Here is a 22,660-nt window from a genome sequence, read left to right as displayed (position 1 = left end):
CATTATGCATCTGAATCCCATCTACAGCTACCATCTAAGATATTAATTTTCCCTCCACAAGGGGGCAGACATGTAACGTTTCCAAAATGGGATAGTAAAAAAAAATAGAAAATAGACCTGTTGGAATGAATCTTTTCTCATAAAGGTGGAAATTATAGGCAATTAGCAAGACACCCCCACTAAAGGAATGGTTCTGCAGGTGGTGACCACAGACCACTTCTCAGTTCCTATGCTTCCTGGCTGATGTTTTGGTCACTTTTGAATGCTGGCGGTGCTTTCACTCTAGTGGTAGCTTGAGACGGAGTCTACAACCCACACAAGTGGCTCAGGTAGTGCAGCTCATCCAGGATGGCACATCAATGCGAGCTGTGGCAAGAAGGTTTGCTGTGTCTGTCAGCGTAGTGTCCAGAGCATGGAGGCGCTACCAGGAGACAGGCCAGTACACCAGGAGACGTGGAGGAGGCCGTAGGAGGGCAACAACCCAGCAGCAGGACCACTACCTCCGCCTTTGTGCAAGGAGGAGCACTGCAAAATGACCTCTTAGCAAGAGTCTTTTGATTGGTCAGTCATTGGGTTCATTTGTTTTGCAATATGTTCAAATCAAACCAAGCTTTATTTATTCAGCACATTTCAGACATGATGCAACACAATGACATCATCACAGGAAAATATTTAGTACACAAACATACGAGGATAAATGGGAGAATAAAAAACTGAAGAAGAACAACTGAAAGAATAATGAGCGAAAGGAAAAGAAGGAAATGCCATTGATTAAAATATTAATAAGCAATATCCAACCCAAAATATAAACTGTTTTTTAGGAGTGGTTCTGATAGACACTATGGGGGTGTCCACTGAAAATTGACTAGTAACAACAACTGGGACCTAAAAGACACCCGCTAAATCTGCCCAAGAAGAGGCAAACAAAAGAAAAACCCACACCAAACTTAAAGACAGGAAGCAAACCAAAAAGGTAGCGCAACTAAAGGTGTTAACTGACTAGCGAGGTGACACCAATCGTGCTAACGAGCTATACGCGCTAATGTCCAACCTCAAAACATAAATGGAAAAACCAAAGACTGTAACACCTTAAGAGAATGCTCACCACCACCAGAAAACAACTTCCATTTCACATTATAATCAACTACAATATAAACATGGTGTCTACTGGCTGTCAACAATTAAAAACAAGAAAGAAAACGTGTATTTTTTCCCTTCCTAAAACTCACGAGCCCAAAAAAAACTAATCTCTGATACGGAAAGTCAAAATAATTTATGATCCATGGAACGCACTGGCTAAACACAAAACACAAATCTTTTTGACTGCCCAACCATGAGACAATCAGAAACCAAGTTGTCCTCACCATGGACACAAGCACCAAAAACACTGTTGTTTTGACAAGTAGCAATAAATCACTGATATTGATTAGGGGAGAAATCAGGTTGTACTTGCTGTTGAAACTAACAACTAAAAAAACACACGGAAATGGGAGATATATTTTACCTCACTGGTTAGAGGACAACCTGCAGAAGACAGTCAGCTACATTTGAGTGATGCATTTAAATGTAGGGGTCACTAAACAAAGGAACACAACACTTATTTGTCATCACTCATCGATATCATGCTAAAATCAATTGTGCGAGAGGAGGAAGATGAGGTTGCACGTCCTGTTAAAACTAACAACTCAAAAACCACAAAGAATCTCGGAGTAATGTGTACATCCCTGGTTAGAGGACAACTTGTAGAAAACAGTTGGCTATATTTAGAAGTGTTGCATTTTGATTCAAGTGGGTCACCAACGTGGGAAGTGTAACACAACTCTTTTTTTGTTTGTCACTTTTTGTTAAATCACATAAATAGTACTCTTTCAATTCAGAGCCTGGATTTTTCCCAAGGCTAATATCCATATCACGCTGAAATCAATTGAATTAGGGTTCTACATTGTGAAACTCCGTAAAATACTCATACTACAATGTTAAAACATTCTACATTGTGACATTAATTCATTGATATCACAAAATAACTCCTTCATGTATGTATTTTGTCACACTGAACACAGCTATAAGGTTTCTCTCCTGTGTGTGTTCTCTGGTGTAGAGTCAGATGACAAGATCGACCAAAACTCTTCCCACATTGACCACAGCTATAAGGTTTCTCTCCTGTGTGTGTTCTCTGGTGTAATGTCAGCTGGCCAGACTGACCAAAACTCTTCCCACATTGACCACAGCTATAAGGTTTCTCTCCTGTGTGTATTCTCTGGTGTGATATCAGGCTGGTTGACTGAGTAAAACTCTTCCCACATTGAACACAGCTATAAGGTTTCGCTCCTGTGTGTATTCTCTGGTGTAGAGTCAGATGGCAAGATTGACCAAAACTCTTCCCACATTGACCACAGCTATAAGGTTTCTCTCCTGTGTGTATTCTCTGGTGCCTTGTCAGCTCTCCAGATGTAGTAAATCTCTTCCCACATTGACCACAGCTATAAGGTCTCTCTCCTGTGTGTATTCTCTGGTGTACAGTTAGAGAGCCAGATCGACTAAAACTCTTCCCACATTGACCACATCTATAAGGTTTCTCTCCTGTGTGTATTCTCTGGTGTGATATCAGGATGGTTGACTGAGTAAAACTCTTCCCACATTGAACACAGCTATAAGGTCTCTCTCCTGTGTGTGTTCTCTGGTGTAATGTCAGATGGCCAAATCGACTGAAACTCTTCCCACATTGACCACAGCTATAAGATTTCTCTCCTATGTGTGTTCTCTGATGAATTTTAATGCCTGATGAGGTGAATCTCTTCCCACAGTCAGAGCAGCAGTGAGTTCTCTTCCCTGTGGATCTCTGCTGGTGTTTCCTGAGGTGTTCTGATCTGGAGAGACTCTTCTCTGCCTTGTCAGCATCATGAGGTTGTTGAGGCTCCCCAGAGGATCCACGATAGTCCCGTCTCTCTCCTATGTGAACAACAAAGTCAGACAGATGATTAAAGGCCCACAACAGCAGAAATCCACTGTAAAAGGTGATGCCAACAGCATAGCCATGATTTTGTACAACAATTGATGTCTGTAATGAATGTTAAAATGATTTGACAATTGTCTTAAAATGAGCAACAAGTCATATTATGTCAAAAAAAATCATATTAGTAGTAACATCTAAGATTGTAGACTAGAAATAAGTTATTCATGTTGTTGAAACTCTAAGCAGTGTGGCAGAAGACTTTTGGTCTCCAATACAGGCCCCTTTCTGTGTTGCTAAAATTGCGGCACGAGGGCAATTTGGTTGCAGAAACTCCTCCATGCTAATGAGGAAACCACTAGTTATGGATGTAGTATATCTGGCCATGAGGAAACCACTAGTTATGGATGTAGTATATCTGGTAATGAGGAAACCACTAGTTATGGATGTAGTATATCTGGTAATGAGGAAACCACTAGTTATGAATGTAGTATATCTGGTAATGAGGAAACCACTAGTTATGGATGTAGTATATCTGGTAATGAGGAAACCACTAGTTATGGATGTAGTATATCTGGTAATGAGGAAACCGCTAGTTATGGATGAAGTATATCTGCCTGGAGCAAAAATGGTGAGCAAAGATTTGAGTTTTTCACAATGTATTCTGAATGTGAATAGGGGAAAACTCAGGGGAGTAACCTCCATTTCCAGGTTGCTTATGAGTGCATTTCACACTACTTTGGATTATAATTGAAAGGCTCGTTTGAATGTCCTGCTTAATATAACGTTTGTGTCATCACAAATCAACCGCTTTGTACTTAAAAAACACTTCAACCAGTAAAATGCTCTTTGGCTAGCTTTTCCATCAGTCTGACAATGAGGGTTTGTACACTGTTTTCTAAATTGGCCCATAACTTCACCTAACAACAAATATACCTGTAATGAACGAAGAAGCACTTTGGTTGTTATTGCATGACATACATAGTGTACTCTAGGACCCATAACAACAACATAGACCTACTGTAGGACCCATAACTTCACCTAACAACAACATAGACCTACTGTAGGACCCATAACTTCACCTAACAATAACATAGACCTACTGTAGGACCCATAACTTCACCTAACAACATAGACCTACTGTAGGACCCATAACTTCACCAAACAACAAATATAGGAAAATAGCTCTGTGTGTTGTACAATAGCCTATCCATCAAGGAACAGTTCTCTACACATTATGAGCAAAGGATCTCTGTGTGTAAACAGACTAACGAGACCCTACTGTAAATCAAGCAGACAATAACATTATAAACACCAATTTTTTAGGGATGTTGGATCCAACGTGGAGCACGGCCTAACTGTCTTTACCAGAGTAATGAATGAAGAAGCACTTTGGTAGTTGTTGCATGTGGTGATGTTTGTCATTTGACTGGCATTCAGAAAATGATTTCCTGGATCAGCTGATGATAGTTGAACATGTGACTAACTAAACAGCTACAGTATTAAGAATGATGTGTAATTATTGAAGAACCGCATTAATGACAGTATCAATTTGGGTGTTGTCAATAAAGTTATGATATTTATTATTATTATTATTTTATGTCACCTTTATTTAACCAGGTAGGCTAGTTGAGAACAAGTTCTAATTTACAACTGCAACCTGGCCAAGATAAAGCAAAGCAGTGCAACAAAAAAACAACAGAGTTACACGTGGGATAAACAAAAGTACAGTCAATAACACAATAGAAAAATCGATATATAGTGTGTGCAAATGGAGTACGGAGGTAAGGCAAAAAATAGGCCATAGTAGCAAAGTAATTACAATTTAGCAAATTAACACTGGAGTGATAGATGTGCAGATGATGTGCAAGTATAAATACTGGTGTGAGAAAAAAACAAGGGGATGAGGTAGGAAGACAGATGGGCTGTGTACAACGCTGCTCAGATAGCTGATGCTTAAAGTTAGTGAGGGAGATATAAGTCTCCAGCTTCAGCGATTTTTGTATGTCGTTCCAGTCATTGGCAGCAGAGAACTGGAAGGAAAGGCGGCCAAATTAACTCCAGCAGGTATATCTCTCTGGTCACCCCCAAAACCAATTCCTCCTTTGGCCGCCTCTCCTTCCAGTTCTCTGCTGCCAATGACTGGAACGAACTACAAAAATCTCTGAAACTGGAAACACTTATCTCCCTCACTAGCTTTAAGCACCAGCTGTCAGAGCAGCTCACAGATTACTGCACCTGTACACAGCCCATCTATAATTTAGCCCAAACAACTACCTCTTCCCCTACTGTATTTATTTATTTTGCTCCTTTGCACCCCTTTATTTCTATTTCTACTTTGCACATTCTTCCACTGCAAATCTACCATTCCAGTGTTTTACTTGCTATATTGTATTTACTTCGCCACCATGGCCTTTTTTTGCATTTAACTCATTTGCTCACATTGTATATACTTATTTTTCTACGGTATTATTGACTGTATGTTTGTTACACTCCATGTGTAACTCTGTGTGTTGTATGTGTCGAACTGCTTTGCTTTATCTTGGCCAGGTCGCAGTTGTAAATGAGAACTTGTTCTCAACTTGCCTACCTGGTTAAATAAAGGTGAAATAAATAAATTAAATAGATCAATGGTGGCTTGCAAACAGTGGATAGTAAGTAGCCCACCTTTGGAATAACTATGTATAGTTATAACTGTAGTATCCATTATAACTGTAGTATCCTGTATAACTGTAGTATCCTGTATAACTATGTAGTTATAACTGTAGTATCCAGTATAGTCTGGGAGGAGGTGAAACCACTCAGGCTTATTTGATGTGATCTAATGTTTTGATCATCTAGTTTCTTACAAGCATTCAGTCACCAAAGGGGGTTCGGTCATTCCTTTGTTAATATACTGTCTCATTGACAAAAATATTTTGGATTATTTGTTTACATCATTCCTTTGTCTCGACCCAGTACACAGTAAACGTACTGAGGTTCTAATGTTGCCAAGGAGACACATTTTATTATTTATTTACAGTTTGGAGGGTTGGGGGTCTGACATCCAGGATACACATTTGATTATTTATTTAGTTTGGAGGTTTGGGGGTCTGACATCCAGGATACACATTTTATTATTTATTTACAGTTTGGAGGGTTGGGGGTCTGACATCCAGGATACACATTTGATTATTTATTTAGTTTGGAGGTTTGGGGGTCTGACATCCAGGATACACATTTTATTATTTATTTACAGTTTGGAGGGTTGGGGGTCTGACATCCAGGATACACATTTTAGTTCTAATGGTGCCGTTCTGTTATTCTTTTCAGCTTCTTTTTCCAAGCATCTTACATTACTCTGAGACTAGTTATCCTGGGATCTTACATTACTCTGAGACTAGTTATCCTGGGATCTTACATTACTCTGAGACTAGTTATCCTGGGGAATAATTTCAATACATTTGCAAAAAATCGAAACCTGTTTTTGCTTTGGCATTATGGGGTATTGTGATGTCATTATGGGGTATTGTGATACATTTTAGAATAAAGGGATGCACTGATATTACATTTTTGGCCAATACCGACATCCAATATTTTCCTTGCCCCAAAAAAACGATACCGATAACCGATATTTAAAACTCTAGAGGCCTTTTAAGCATTCTAGTACAGCACTCTAATAATTAACAAACGGACGCAGCGGTCTAAGCCACTGCATCTCAGTGCAAGAGGCGTCACTACAGTCCCTGGTTCGAATCCAGGCTGTATCACATCCGGCAGGGATTGGGAGTCCCACAGTAGTTGTCTGTTATTGGTGTAGAGTGGACGACAAAGGAGAGGGATCCCACATGTGGATATGATACAAATTATCATTATTACTGGAAAATATTTGTTTAAAATCCAGGAACTTTACAACTTTAGCTCTCTTGGTCACGCCAGTAGGTTACAGTAGGTTGTAACTCTCTAGGTCATGCCAGTAGGTTACAGTAGGTTGTAACTCTCTAGGTCATGCCAGTAGGTTACAGTAGGTTGTATCTCTCTAGGTCAAGCCAGTAGGCTACAGTAGGTTGTATCTCTCTAGGTCATGCCAGTAGGCTACAGTAGGTTGTATCTCTCTAGGTCATGCCAGTAGGCTACAGTAGGTTGCATCTCTCTAGGTCATGCCAGTAGCTTACAGTAGGTTGTATCTCTCTAGGTCATGCCAGTAGGCTACAGTAGATTGTATCTCTCTAGGTCATGCCAGTAGGCTACAGTAGGTTGTATCCAAGTGGAAACAATTATCTACCCAATGTGGAAAGTGTAGAATTTGGTCAACAACAAAATTAATGGCTTATTTGCTACGTGAGGTTTACTTGATCCAACAGAAGTTTCGTAATGCTTAAGTTGTTATGTGGACATGTGACATACCGACAACTTTGATAAAAACACTATAGGAGTTGTCTCCAGATCGCTATGCATATTCATGCTAGTAGCTTAGCATCTCTCTCCATTGAATACAGGCGGTTGACGTCAACAACCCTCAGAATAGAAACAATAGATTACAATAATAAGATGTATCCACCAATCCAAAGACAGGATAGGCGGGAGCTAGACAACCCACAGTGCCGCTTTGTGGACAACTACTCCCCTTGTTAGGGCGGAGAGACATCTTGTCAGTATATCCATAATCTTTGGTGTAGCCAACCCAACTCTCACATGGCACTATTGGGGGGCACGGTGTGTAGTAAAACATCACTACATGAAAAACACTACATGCCGTGCCCCCCAGTCTGCGGTCAGCAGATAGACCCTTCTCAAATATATATGTTAAGTCACTTTTTGGAAACGGAACAGAGAAAACAAGGGGTAGCTTGCTCTCTACGTCGTCTGATTCTAGACATATCAATCATCATCCTGGGCCCTCCGTTGAAGAGGTATTGACGAGCCAACTCCGAATATCGAAAGTAAAAAACAAATTTAAGGCGGTACTTACTGGTGTTACTCAGATCTCCTATCTCCTCCTCTTCATCTTTCAATGTGACAGTAATCTCCCCTTCCTTCTTCACTCCAAAAACTGCATCCTCATCTTTCTCCTCTTCTTTCACAGTAACATCTTCCACCTTCACTCTGAACTCGTCTTCCTCTTCTTTCACTCTGAAATCGTCTTCCTCTTCTTTCACTGAAACGTCTTTCTCTTCTTCTTTCACCGTAACAGCCTCACCCTCTACTTCTTGTTTTACTGTGACATCCTCTTCTTCCTTCTCCTCTTTCACGACAATGTTCAGCCCCAGAGCTTCTTTCTCCGTCCAGCAGACCCCCTCTTCTTCAACGAGAGGGGAGATGTTTAGTGAGCTCATGTTCAGGGATGTTAGCTAGCTAGCTATCATTAGCGACTAGGCTAGTGCTAATTTAACCAGCCAGCTACTATAGCTGACTAATACAAAATAACGTAATATTAAACTAAATAGGTTAACAAGTAGATACGACAGAAGTGTGTCTAAAACACAGTAGCTAATATACACCAAAAGCGTATAAATAGCTTGAATCTTTCGGCTATGTTGGCTAGCAAGCTACCGAGGTGGTTGACGAGCTGTTTCTGAAGAACCGTCCACTAGATTATACGTCACGCTGGCAGCGTCGCCTGAAAGACGCACATCGCCGTCTGCTGACTGGAGGGGAAACGCAGTTGAGGATCATATTTTATTTTCAAACAATTTTAAATGGATTTAATGAAATAATACTATTATATTGACACATACAAAGACAATAATGTGTTGATTGATTAGTGCGAATAAAAAATGTTTACCACAGCACATTTAAGGCAGTTTCATTAAGTCATACTAAATCTAAATTAGCAGCTAGCTACTGTAGGTCTATACTGCTCCTACATAGTGTAACAATACATCATGTAGATGTATATAATGAACAGACTAGGTCTATACTGCTCCTACATGGTGTAACAATACATCATGTAGATGTATATAATGAACAGACTAGGTCTATACTGCTCCTACATGGTGTAACAATACATCATGTAGATGTATATAATGAACAGACTAGGTCTATACTGCTCCTACATGGTGTAACAATACATCATGTAGATGTATATAATGAACAGACTAGGTCCATACTGCTCCTACATGGTGTAACAATACATCATGTAGATGTATATAATGAACAGACTAGGTCTATACTGCTCCTACATGGTGTAACAATACATCATGTAGATGTATATAATGAACAGACTAGGTCTATACTGCTCCAACATGGTGTAACAATACATCATGTAGATGTATATAATGAACAGACTAGGTCTAAACTGCTCCTACATGGTGTAACAATACATCATGTAGATGTATATAATGAACAGACTAGGTCTATACTGCTCCAACATGGTGTAACAATACATCATGTAGATGTATATAATGAACAGACTAGGTCTATACTACTCCTACATGGTGTAACAATACATCTACATGAAGGAAAGAAATTCCACAAATTAACATTTAACAAGGCACACCTGTTAATTCAAATTAATTCCAGGTGACTACCTCATGAAGCTGGTTGAGATAATGCCAAGAGTGTGCAAAGCTGTCATCAAGGCAAAGGATGACTGCTTTGAAGAGTCTCAAATATAAATATATTTTGATTTGATTAACCCTTTTTTGGTTACTACATGATTCCATTTGTGTTATTTCATAGTTTTGATGTCTTCATTATTATTCTCCAATGTAGAAAATAGTAAAAATAAAGAAAAACCCTTGAATGAGTAGGTGTGTCCAAACTTTTGACTGGTACTGTATGTAAATGTGATATTTCAGTTGTTGTTTTTGATACATTTGAAACATTTATAAAAACCTGTTTTTGTTTTGTCATTATGGGGTATTGTGATGTCATTATGGGGGTATTGTGATGTCATTATGGGGTATTGTGTGTAGAATGATGAGGGTAAATTATTGATTTAATCCATTTTAGAATAACGTAACAGATGTGGAAAAAGTGAAGGAAATGCATTGTATATATAGGGGCAGTAGTTAGTGACATCACTTCATGAAACAGGAGGTACAAATATATAACTTAGGTTCACAATATCAACATTCAATGCATTAAAATATATGACCAAGCTGGAAGTGGAAACGCCAGCCCAGCCACAATCCTAGAGGTTCACTGATGATCAACCTCCTCCTTCACATCTGACTCCTGATGATCAACCTCCTCCTTCACATCTGACTCCTGATGATCAACCTCCTCCTTCACATCTGACTCCTGATGATCAACCTCCTCCTTCACATCTGACTCCTGATGATCAACCTCCTCCTTCACATCTGACTCCAGTGATCAATCCAGAGCGTCTTCTTTTTGGGGGGAATCCCGATGGACGACGTCATCCAATAGAACGTCATCACCACCACCGCCCACAAGTTAATTGTCATTCAGGTTATAAATGGGAAGAGCATTAGCAATATGTCCTGTCTGGTAACTTGTCTCGTTCAAAGGATTCACATTGGCAGGTGCACAGGGAGAAACCCCTTCTTCCCATTAATAACCTGAATTACAATTAACTTGTGGGCGGTTGTGGTGATGACGTCCTATTCGATGACGTCGTCCATCGGGATTCCCCAAAAAAGAAGACGCTCTGGATTGATCACTGGAGTCAGATGTGAAGGAGGAGGTTGATCATCAGGAGTCAGATGTGAAGGAGGAGGTTGATCATCAGGAGTCAGATGTGAAGGAGGAGGTTGATCATCAGGAGTCAGATGTGAAGGAGGAGGTTGATCATCAGGAGTCAGATGTGAAGGAGGAGGTTGATCATCAGGAGTCAGATGTGAAGGAGGAGGTTGATCATCAGGAGTCAGATGTGAAGGAGGAGGTTGATCATCAGGAGTCAGATGTGAAGGAGGAGGTTGATCATCAGGAGTCAGATGTGAAGGAGGAGGTTGATCATCAGGAGTCAGATGTGAAGGAGGAGGTTGATCATCAGGAGTCAGATGTGAAGGAGGAGGTTGATCATCAGTGAACCTCTAGGATTGTGGCTGGGCTGGCGTTTCCTCTTCCAGCTTGGTCATATATTTTTACACATTGAATGTTGATACTGTGAAACTATGTTATATATTTGTACCTCCTGTTTCATGAAGTGATGTCACTAAGTACTGCCCCTATATATACAATGGATTCGGAAAGCATTCAGACCCCTTCACTTATTCCACATTTTGTTACATTACAGCCTTATTCTAAAATTGATTCAATCATTTTTCCCTCATTAATCTACAAAATACCCAATAATGACATCACAATACCCCATAAGACATCACATTGGCCCATAATGACATCACAATACCCCATAATGACAAAGCAAAAACAGGTAAATAAAAGAAACATTTTGATTTTCTTTAAAAGACAAGGACATTTCTAAGTGACCCCAAACTTTTGAATGGTAGTGTAAATTTACATGATGTATTGTTACACCATGTAGGAGCAGTATAGACTTAGTCTGTTCATTATATACATCTACATGATGTATTGTTGCACCATGTTGGAGCAGTATAGACCTAGTCTGTTCATTATATACATCTACATGATGTATTGTTACACCATGTAGGAGCAGTATAGACCTAGTCTGTTCATTATATACATCTATATGATGTATTGTTACACCATGTAGGAGCAGTATAGACCTACAGTAGCTAGCTGCTAATTTAGATGTAATATAACTTAATGAAACTGCCTTAAATATGCTGTGGTAAACAATTTTTATTCGCACTAATCAATCAACACATTCCTGTCTTTGTATGTCTCAATATAATAGTATTATTTAATTAAATCCATTTAAAATAATCTTTGTCTGAAAATAAAATATGATCCTCAACTGCGTTTCCCCTCCAGTCAGCAGACGGCGATGTGCGTCTTTCAGGCGACGCTGCCAGCGTGACGTATAATCTAGTGGACGGTTCTTCATAAACAGCTCGTCAACCACCTCGGTAGCTTGCTAGCCAACATAGCCGAAAGATTCAAGCTATTTATACGCTTTAGGTGTATATTAGCTACTGTGTTTTCGACACACTTAGGTCGTATCTAGTTGTTAACCTATATAATTTAATATTACGTTATTTTGTATTAGTCAGCTATAGTAGCTGACTGGTTAAGTTAGCACTAGCCTAGTCGCTAATGATAGCTAGCTAGCTAACATCCCCGACCATGAGCTCAGTAAGCTTCTCCCCTCTTGTTAAAGAAGAGGTGATCTGCTGGACGGAGAAAGAAGCTCTGGGGCAGAACATTGTCGTGAAAGAGGAGAAGGAAGAAGAGGATGTCACAGTAAAACAAGAAGTAGAGGGTGAGGCTGTTACAGTGAAAGAAGAAGAGAAAGACGTTACAGTGAAAGAAGAGAAAGACGCGTTCAGAGTGAAAGAGGAGGAAGCAGTTTTTGGAGTGAAGAAGGAAGGAGAGATTACTGTCACATTGAAAGATGAAGAGGTGGAGATAGGAGATCTGAGTAACACCAGTAAGTACCGCCTTGAATGTGTTTTTAACTTTGGATATTCGGAGTTGCCTCGTCAATACCTCTTCAACGGAGGGCCCTGGGATGATGACTGATATGTCTAGAATCAGACGACGTAGAGAGCAAGCTACCCCTTGTTTTCTCCGTTCCGTTTCCAAAAAGTGACTTAACATATATATTTGAGAAGGGTCTATCTGCTGACCGCAGACTGGGGGGCATGGCATGTAGTGATTTTCATGTAGTGATGTTTTACTACACACCGTGCCCCCCAATAGTGCCATGTGAGAGTTGGGTTGGCTACACCAAAGATTATGGATATACTGACAAGATGTCTCTCCGCCCTAACAAGGGGAGTAGTTGTCCACAAAGCGGCACTGCGGGTTGTCTAGCTCCCGCCTATCCTGTCTTTGGATTGGTGGATTCATCTAATTATTGTAATCTATTGTTTATATTCTATGAGGGTTGTTGTCGTCAACCGCCTGTATTCAATGGAGAGAGATGCTAAGCTACTAGCATGAATATGCATTTTCTGTATTCAATGGAGAGAGATGCTAAGCTACTAGCATGAATATGCACCGCCTGTATTCAATGGAGAGAGATGCTAAGCTACTAGCATGAATATGCACCGCCTGTATTCAATGGAGAGAGATGCTAAGCTACTAGCATGAATATGCACCGCCTGTATTCAATGGAGAGAGATGCTAAGCTACTAGCATGAATATGCATAGCGATCTGGAGACAACTCCTATAGTGTTTTTATCAAAGTTGTCGGTATGTCACGTGTCCACATAACAAGGTAAGCATTACGAAACTTCTGTTAGATCAAATAAACCTCACGTAGCAAATAAGCCATTAATTTTGTTGTTGACCAAATTCAACATTTTCCACATTGGGTTGATAATTGTTTCCACTTGGATACAACCTACTGTAGCCTACTGGAATGACCTAGAGAGTTACAACCTACTGTAGGCTACTGGCATGACCTAGAGAGTTACAACCTACTGTAGCCTACTGGCATGACCTAGAGAGTTACAACCTACTGTAGCCTACTGGCATGACCTAGAGAGTTACAACCTACTGTAGCCTACTGGCATGACCTAGAGAGTTCCAACCTACTGTAGCCTACTGGCATGACCTAGAGAGATAAAACCTACTGTAACCTACTGGCATGACCTAGAGAGATACAACCTACTGTAGCCTACTGGCATGACCTAGAGAGATACAACCTACTGTAACCTACTGGCATGACCTAGAGAGTTACAACCTACTGTAACCTACTGGCATGACCTCGAGCGTTACAACCTACTGTAGCCTACTGGCATGACCTAGAGAGATACAACCTACTGTAACCTACTGGCATGACCTGGAGAGATACAACCTACTGTAACCTACTGGCTTGACCTAGAGAGTTAAAACCTACTGTAACCTACTGTTATGACCTAGAGAGATACAACCTACTGTAGTCTACTGGCATGACCTAGAGAGATACAACCTACTGTAGCCTACTGGCATGACCTAGAGAGTTACAACCTACTGTAACCTACTGGCATGACCTAGAGAGTTACAACCTACTGTAGCGTACTGACCTAGAAAGCTAAAGTTATAAAATGCCTGGAATTTAAATGATTTTTTCCCAGTAATAATGATAATTTAAATCTTCCTATCCACATGTGGAATCCCTCTCCTTTGCTGTCCTCTCTACACCAATAACAGACAACTACTGTGGGACTCCCAATCACGGCCGGATGGGATACAGCCTGGATTCGAACCAGGGACTGTAGTGACACCTCTTGTTAACTATTAGAATGCTGTACTAGAATGCTTAAAAGGCCTCTAAAATGTTAAATACCGGTTATCGGTATTGTTTTTTGGGGCAAGGAAAATATTAGATATTGGTATTAGCCAATAATGTAATATCGGTGCATCCCTTTATTCTAAAATGTTTCACAATACCCCATAATGACATCACAATACCCCATAATGCCAAAGCAAAAACAGGTTTAGGTGTTTTGCAAATGTATTGAAACTATTCCCCAGGATAACTAGTCTCAGAGTAATGTACGATCCCAGGATAACTAGTCTGAGAGTAATGTAAGAACCCAGGATAACTAGTCTCAGAGTAATGTTAGATCCCAGGATAACTAGTCTCAGTAATGTAAGATCCCAGGATAACTAGTCTCAGAGTCATGTAAGATCCCAGGATAACTAGTCTCAGAGTAATGTAAGATGCTTGGAAAAAGAAGCTGAAAAGAATAACAGAACGGCACCATTAGAACTAAAATGTGTATCCTGGATGTCAGACCCCCAACCCTCCAAACTAAATAAATAATACAATGTGTCGCCTGGATGTCAGACCCCCAACCCTCCAAACTGTAAATAAATAATAAAATTTGTCTCCTGGATGTCAGACCTCCAACCCTCCAAACTGTAAATAAATAATAAAATATGTCTCCTGGATGTCAGACCCCCAACCCTCCAAACTGTAAATAAATAATAAAATGTGTCTCCTTGGCAACATTAGAACCTCGGCACGTTTACTGTGTACTGGGTCGAGACAAAGGAATGATGTAAACAAATAATCCAAAATATTTTTGTCAATGAGACAGTATATAAACAAAGGAATGACCGAACCCCCTTTGACTGAATGCTTGTAAGGAAAACTAGATGATCAAAACATTAGATCACATCAAATAAGCCTGATTGGTTTCACCTCCTCCCAGACTATACTGGATACTACAGTTATAACTATATATAGTTATACAGGATACTACAGTTATACAGGATACTACAGTTATACAGGATACTACAGTTATACAGGATACTACAGTTATACAGGATACTACAGTTATAACTATACATAGTTATTCCAAAGGTGGGCTACTTACTATCCACTGTTTGCAAGCCACCGTTGCTGATCTATTTAATTTATTTATTTCACCTTTATTTAACCAGGTAGGCAAGTTGAGAACAAGTTCTCATTTACAACTGCGACCTGGCCAAGATAAAGCAAAGCAGTTTGACACATACAACAACACAGAGTTACACATGGAGTAAAACAAACATACAGTCAATAATACAGTAGAAAAATAAGTCTATATACAATGTGAGCAAGTGAGGTGAGATAAGGGAGGTGAAGGCAAAAAAAAGGCCATGGTGGCGAAGTAAATACAATATAGCAAGTAAAACACTGGAATGGTAGATTTGCAGTGGAAGAATGTGCAAAGTAGAAATAGACAAATGGGGTGCAAAGGAGCAAAATAAATAAATACAGTAGGGGAAGAGGTAGTTGTTTGGGCTAAATTATAGATGGGCTATGTACAGGTGCAGTAATCTGTGAGCTGCTCTGACAGCTGGTGCTTAAACCTAGTGAGGGAGATAAGTGTTTCCAGTTTCAGAGATTTTTGTAGTTCGTTCCAGTCATTGGCAGCAGAGAACTGGAAGGAGAGGCGGCCAAAGGAGGAATTGGTTTTGGGGGTGACCAGAGAGATATACCTGCTGGTGGTATCCAATCCACCTACCAATGCCATTCAACTCTCCTTCCGTGGCCTCCAACTGCTCTTAAACGCAAGTAAAACTAAATGCATGCTATTCAACCGATCACTGCCTGCACCTGCTCGCCCGTCCAGCATCACTACTCTGGACGGCTCTGACTTAGAATACATGGACAACTACAAATACCTAGGTGTCTGGTTAGACTGTAAATTCTCCTTCCAGACTCACATTAAGCATCTCCCATCCAAAACTAAATCTAGAATCGGCTTCCTATTTCGCAACAAAGCATCCTTCACTTTTGCTGCCAAACATACCCTCGTAAAACTGACCATCCTACCGATCCTCGACTTCGGTGATGTCACCTATAAAATAGCCTCCAACACTCTACTCAGTAAACTGGATGCAGTCTATCACAGTGCCATCCGTTTTGTCACTAAAGCCCCATATACCACTGCTCTCGTCGGCTGGCCCTCGCTACATATTCGTTGCCAAACCAACTGGCTCCAGGTCATCTATAAGTCTTTGCTAGGCTGCCTTAACTCAGATCACTGGTCACCATAGCAACACCCACCCGTAGCACGCGCTCCAGGAAGTATATCTCACTGGTCATCCACAAAACCAACACCTAATTTGGCCGCCTTTCCTTCCAGTTCTCTGCTGCCAATGACTGGATCGAATTGCAAAAATCGCTGAAGTTGGAGACTTATATCTCCCTCACTAACTTTAAGAATCAGCTATCTGAGCAGCTTACCAATCACTGCAGCTGTACACAGCCCATCTGTAAATAGCCCATACAACTGCCTACCTCATCCCCATGTTTTTATTTACTTTTTTTGCTCACACCAGTATTTCTACTTGCACATCATCATCTGCACATCTATCACTCCAGTGTTAATGCTAAATTGTAATTACTTTGCTACTACGGCCTATTTATTGCCTTATTGCCTTTATTGCCTCTGTACTCCATTTGCACACACTGTATTGTTCATGACGTCCTCCAGTGATTTTTAACTTAACACTGTATATAGATTTTTCTATTGTGTTATTGACTGTACTTTTGTTTATCCCACATGTTATTCCATGTGTAACTCTGTTGTTTTTGTCGCACTGCTTTGCTTTATCTTGGCCAGGTCACAGTTGTAAATGAGAACTGGCCTACCTGGTTAAATAAAGTTGAAAAATAAAAAATGTAGGAATTGTTCATGACGTCCTCCAGTGATTTTAACTTTTCCTGTTGAAAAGTGATATATAAATACATTAAAGTATAAACACACTAAAGGGAAACAAATAAATGTTTTGAGCATTATCGTGTTTTTTTAGACAACTGCAAACTAGAAGGAGTGAGTGATGTCATAGTAAGGCCTTCAAGGAGTTGGCTTGATGGGAAGTCGTGATGTCATCCAATAGGAGACAGATCCTCATGTGAATATTCATTATTCTTTTTAAAATCCTTCCTGTTCTGTCAAGTTGGTTGTTGATCATGCTAGAAAGCCATTTTCAAGTCTTTCCATAGATTTTAAAGACGATTTAAGTCCAAACTGTAACTAGGCCACTCAGGAACATTCAATGTCATCTTGGTAAGCTCCTCCAGTGTCGATTTGGCCTTGTGGTTTAGGTTATTGTCCTGTTAGTACAGTTTTTTGTATTCAGATCTCTGAAATGCACTCTACCTACGTAACATTTAGTTTCCTTATATTACGTTGGGAAAACAGTTTTCATGGGCACAGAAATTCTAAATAATTTAAGAGTTTGCACAATCCAATGGTTTTAACTGAGAGTCACCTTAACTTTATTGACAACACCCAAGTGGATACTGTCATTAATGTGGTTCTTCAATAATTACACATAATTCTTAATACTGTAGCTGTTTAGTTAGTCACATGTTCAACTATCATCAGCTGATCTAGGAAATCATTTTCTGAATGACAGTCACATGACCAACATCACGACATGCAACAACAACCAAAGTGCTTCTTCATTCATTACTCTGGTAAAGACAGTTATGCCGTGCTCCACGTTGGATCCAACATCCCTAACAAATTGGTGTTTATAATGTTATTGTCTGCTTGATTTACTGTAGAGTCTCGTTAGTCTGTTTCAACACAGAGATATTTAGCTCATAATGTGTAGAGAACTGTTCCTTGATGGATAGGCTATTGTACAACACACAGAGCTGTTTTCCTATATTCAGGGCATTTAGAATGACAACACATTACAGAGTAGCCTAGTGGGATTATTCACAAAATTATCTGGTGATCAGGTTATGAAATGTCATGACAAAGACATTTTAGTTTCCATGTTTCACCTGAAATATTAAATTATTTATAGTCTTAGGTCTATGTTGTTGTTAAGTGAAGTTATGGGTCCTACAGTAGGTCTATGTTATTGTTAGGTGAAGTTATGGGTCCTACAGTAGGTCTATGTTATTGTTAGGTGAAGTTATGGGTCCTACAGTAGGTCTATGTTATTGTTAGGTGAAGTTATGGGTCCTACAGTAGGTCTATGTTGTTGTTTGGTGAAGTTATGGGTCCTACAGTAGGTCTATGTTGTTGTTAGGTGAAGTTTTGGGTCCTACAGTAGGTCTATGTTATTGTTAGGTGAAGTTATGGGTCCTACAGTAGGTCTATGTTGTTGTTAGGTGAAGTTATGGGTCCTACAGTAGATCTATGTTATTGTTAGGTGGGAGTTATGTGCCAATTTGTTAAACACTTAGTGTACAAACCCTTATTGTCAGGCTGATGGCAAAGCTAGCCAAAGATAATTTTACTGGTTGAAGTATTTTTTAACTATAAAGCAGTTGATTTTCGACAATAACACAAACATTTTAAGCAGGTGATTCAAGCGAGCCTTACAATTATAATCCAATAGTAGTGTGAAATGCACTCTAACCTGTAAATGGAGGCTATTGTTGCTGTTAGCCTATGAGAACTCCCCTGAGTTTTTCCCCACGGTGGTGAATTAGTGAATAGACACAGAGCTTAATGTGAGTTTCCTTGAGTAGCACTCCTGATCTTGTGCTGTAATGTTCAGAATACATTGTGAAAATCTAAAATCTTCGCTCACCATTTTTGCTCCAGGCAGATATACTACATCCATAACTAGTGGTTTCCTCATTACCAGATATACTACATCCATAACTAGTGGTTTCCTCATTACCAGATATACTACATCCATAACTAGTGGTTTCCTCATTAGCAGATATACTACATCCATAACTAGTGGTTTCCTCATTACCAGATATACTACATCCATAACTAGTGGTTTCCTCATTAGCAGATATACTACATCCATAACTAGTGGTTTCCTCATTACCAGATATACTACATCCATAACTAGTGGTTTCCTCATTACCAGATATACTACATCCATAACTAGTGGTTTCCTCATTACCAGATATACTACATACATAACTAGCGGTTTCCTCATTAGCATGGAGGAGTTTCTGCAACCAAATCGTGTGCATCTTGCCCTCGTGCCGCAATTTTAGCAAACACAGAAAGGGGCCTATTTTGGAGACCAAAAGTCATCTGGCACACTGCTTAGGATTTCAACAACTTGAAAAACTGTTTGTAGCCTGCAATCATCGATGTTACTACTAAATGTGAAAACAAGACTAAATCTGACTATTGTTGCTGTCTTTGACTGGCTTAATTTTCAAATTTAACAGACGTCAATTGTTGTACAACTTCATGGGTACGCTCTGGGCATAACCTTTTACCTCAAATTAACAGTGGATTTCTGCTGTTGTGGGCCTTTAACCATCTGTCTGACCTTGTTGTTCACACAGGAGAGAGGCGTGACTATCGTGGATCCTCTGGGGAGCCTCAACAACATCATGATGCTGATGAGGCAGAGAAGAGTCTCTCCAGATCAGAACTCCTCAAGAAACACCAGCAGAGACCCACAGGAAAGAAATCTCACTGCTGCTCTGACTGTGGGAAAAGATTCAACTACTCATCACACCTTAAAATACATCAAAGAATTCACACAGGAGAGAAACCTTATAGCTGTGATCAATGTGGGAAGAGTTTTACTACATCTAGCAATCTAACTGAACACCAGAGAATTCACACAGGAGAGAAACCTTACGGCTGTGATCAATGTGGGAAGAGATTTATTCTGCTACAAACCCTGAAATCGCACCAGAGAATACACACTGGAGAGAAACCTTTTGGCTGTTATCAATGTGGGGCGAGTTTTTCTCACTTAAGCAGCCTGATAGGACACCAGCGGGGACACACAGGAGAGAAACCTTATAGCTGTGATCAATGTGGGAAGAGTTTTACTACATCTAGCAATCTAACTATACACCAGAGAATTCACACAGGAGAGAAACCTTATAGCTGTGATCAATGTGGGAAGAGTTTTACTATATCTAGCTCTCTGACTATACACCAGAGAACACACACAGGAGAGAAACCTTATAGCTGTGATCAATGTGGGAAGAGATTTATTCTGCTGCAAACCCTGAAATCACACCAAAGAATACACACTGGAGAGAAACCTTTTGGCTGTTATCAATGTGGTACGAGTTTTTCTCACTTAAGCAGCCTGATAGGACACCAGCGGGGACACACAGGAGAGAAACCTTATAGCTGTGATCAATGTGGGAAGAGTTTTACTACATCTGGCAATCTAACTATACACCAGAGAATTCACACAGGAGAGAAAGCTTATGGCTGTGATCAATGTGGGAAGAGTTTTACTACATCTAGCAATCTAACTGAACACCAGAGAACACACACAGGAGAGAAACCTTATGGCTGTGATCAATGTGGGAAGAGTTTTACTACATCTAGCAATCTAACTGAACACCAGAGAACACACACAGGAGAGAAACCTTATAGCTGTGATCAATGTGGGAAGAGTTTTATTAGATCTAGCCAGCTGACAGTACACCAGAGAACACACACAGGAGTGAAACCTAATATATGTGATTGATGTGGGAAGAGATACTCTGATAAAATATCTCTGATTAAACATCAGAAAATACATACATGAAGGAGTTGTTTCATAATATCAATGAAATTATGTCACAATGTAGAATGTTTTAACATTGTAGTAGGAGTATTTTAATGATTTTTGATCTATTTGAATGAATGTCAGAATGTAGAACCATAAACGTTTGTCCCCTGTTCAGTTGATATTATCTATCTATTGATTTTAGCCTCAGCGGAAAAACCCAGGCCCTGAATTGAAAGAGTACTATTTATTAAACAAAAAGTGACAAAAAAAATTGTGTTACACTTAACACATTGGTGACCCACTTGAATCAAAATGCAACACTTCAACATGTTTAGGTTTTCAATATATCCCAAACTGTTTCTGCATATTGGTTATTGATTTGGGCACGTTAAAACTGTGTTTTGACATTGCGCTATTCCCATTTAGCCAAATGTCATTGAAAAGACGTTGAAAATACGACTATTAAGCCCAACGTCAAATATATGTTCGGTTGCAGTTGTAGTTTTCGGGTTGTTTTTTCAATGACTTGAAAACAACTTAATTTCAACATACTTGCAGCCTAAACACATGGACGCAGTATAATAAATTGTATTAACAATCTTACATCTTACATTTCACACGTATAGCTCGGTAGCACGTCCAGGACGCACTGATTGGTGTCACCTCGTTAGTCAGTATGTGTTACACCTGTGCTGGCTTGTCCATCTCGTTAATGGGAAGGTGTTTCACCTGAGCTGGTCCAGGTTCTATTTAAAAGTGTCTGGCCCAGTGCTCCAGTTGTCTTGATAGATGTGGAGAGTCAACACCTTTTGTTGCGCTACCGTTTTGGTTTGCGTCCTGTCTCTAAGTTTGTTGTGGGTTTTTCTTTTGTTTGCCTCTTCTTGGACATATTTAGTGGGTGACTTTTATGTCCCAGTTGTTACTAGTCAACTTTCAGTGGACACTGAGAGCAAAACTGCAACATTATGTTATAATACTTTTATTGCATCAAATGGTTGTTTTATGCAACAGAATAGAGGGTTCTTAGAACTATATTGTCTGTGTGTTCTACTGAGGATGGGCCTCTGGGAGAAAACATTGACAGGAGATTTACAATGTCTTTTGGGTGATTAAAACCTAAAGAGACCGCATTCCAGAGCATGAGTTAATGTTTCTGTTCTATATGGCAACAGGGAGAGATGACCCCAGGGCCAGACCCTGGTCTCTACACAAAGAGTACTGTTTTTACAGCAGATACTGTCTGCTGAGAATTATATTATAGAATTATTATAATTATAGGTATCTTTCATCCAAATATTAATCTTGTGACCCGTTCTATACATCTGCTAGTCGTCATGTAGATTGAAAGGGGTGTATCTTGGCTATAAAAGACCTTTGTACTTTTGTCTCGTGCCTCTCAACGAATCATCTGTCAGTGATTTGTCGACCAGCCATCATTATCGTAGAGCACTCAATTGATTCACTTTATATGTGTGCGTTGTATTGACCTGCTCCCTTATTAATAAGTGAATAAAGATTTAGTTGAAGAATATCTCTGACTTGTGTGATAAGTTTGTCTCATTTGATATGAAAGAAATTAACCACATTTGGGGATGTTAATCTTCACTTGGTGACCACTCCTGACGACCTGGGTAAATGGTGCACAAGGGATCCCTCAAACTTGGGATCTCGGGGAGACCACACTTTGGGAATGGAGCAGATAGACCCACCTTTGATCTGAGAGGCAGCGAGCTTAGTGGATACCAAATCTCAAACCTAGTTTAAAAAAAAAAAGAGGTGAGCGAACCACGCAAAGTGTA

General features: G+C 39.8%; 2 protein-coding genes across 2 annotated transcripts; one reads left to right on the top strand and one right to left on the bottom strand.

Moving 5' to 3' along the window:
• Positions 1-6: 6 nt before the first annotated feature.
• On the bottom strand, positions 7-8,568 carry LOC139549004 (zinc finger protein 180-like). The gene is made up of 2 exons (XM_071359044.1): positions 7,902-8,568; positions 7-2,949 (listed from the first exon to the last, which is right to left on the bottom strand). Exons 1-2 carry the CDS (start codon positions 8,263-8,265, stop codon positions 2,030-2,032), a joined length of 1,284 nt encoding a protein of 427 aa, XP_071215145.1. The 5' UTR covers positions 8,266-8,568; the 3' UTR covers positions 7-2,029.
• A 3,240-nt stretch (positions 8,569-11,808) lies between these two features.
• Positions 11,809-22,390, top strand: LOC139548560 (zinc finger protein ZFP2-like). The gene is made up of 2 exons (XM_071358290.1): positions 11,809-12,407; positions 19,684-22,390. Exons 1-2 carry the CDS (start codon positions 12,104-12,106, stop codon positions 20,835-20,837), a joined length of 1,458 nt encoding a protein of 485 aa, XP_071214391.1. The 5' UTR covers positions 11,809-12,103; the 3' UTR covers positions 20,838-22,390.
• The last annotated feature ends 270 nt before the right edge of the window (positions 22,391-22,660 follow it).

The sequence above is a fragment of the Salvelinus alpinus genome, chromosome 2 (assembly GCF_045679555.1).
Source record: "Salvelinus alpinus chromosome 2, SLU_Salpinus.1, whole genome shotgun sequence".
NCBI classification, from domain to species: Eukaryota; Metazoa; Chordata; class Actinopteri; order Salmoniformes; family Salmonidae; genus Salvelinus; species Salvelinus alpinus.
The sequence above is the reverse complement of the archived record's forward strand: the minus strand, read 5'-3'. Positions and strand labels throughout refer to the sequence as shown.

Bases quoted from the DNA above. Each gene is read 5' to 3' on its own strand.
- LOC139549004 (XM_071359044.1), bottom strand. From the start codon at position 8,265: ATGAGCTCACTAAACATCTCCCCTCTCGTTGAAGAAGAGGGGGTCTGC. The intron at 2,950-7,901 runs GTAAGTACCGCC...TTGTTCACATAG, and splicing joins AGGAGATCTGAGTAACACCA to GAGAGAGACGGGACTATCGT.
- LOC139548560 (XM_071358290.1), top strand. From the start codon at position 12,104: ATGAGCTCAGTAAGCTTCTCCCCTCTTGTTAAAGAAGAGGTGATCTGC. The intron at 12,408-19,683 runs GTAAGTACCGCC...TTGTTCACACAG, and splicing joins AGGAGATCTGAGTAACACCA to GAGAGAGGCGTGACTATCGT.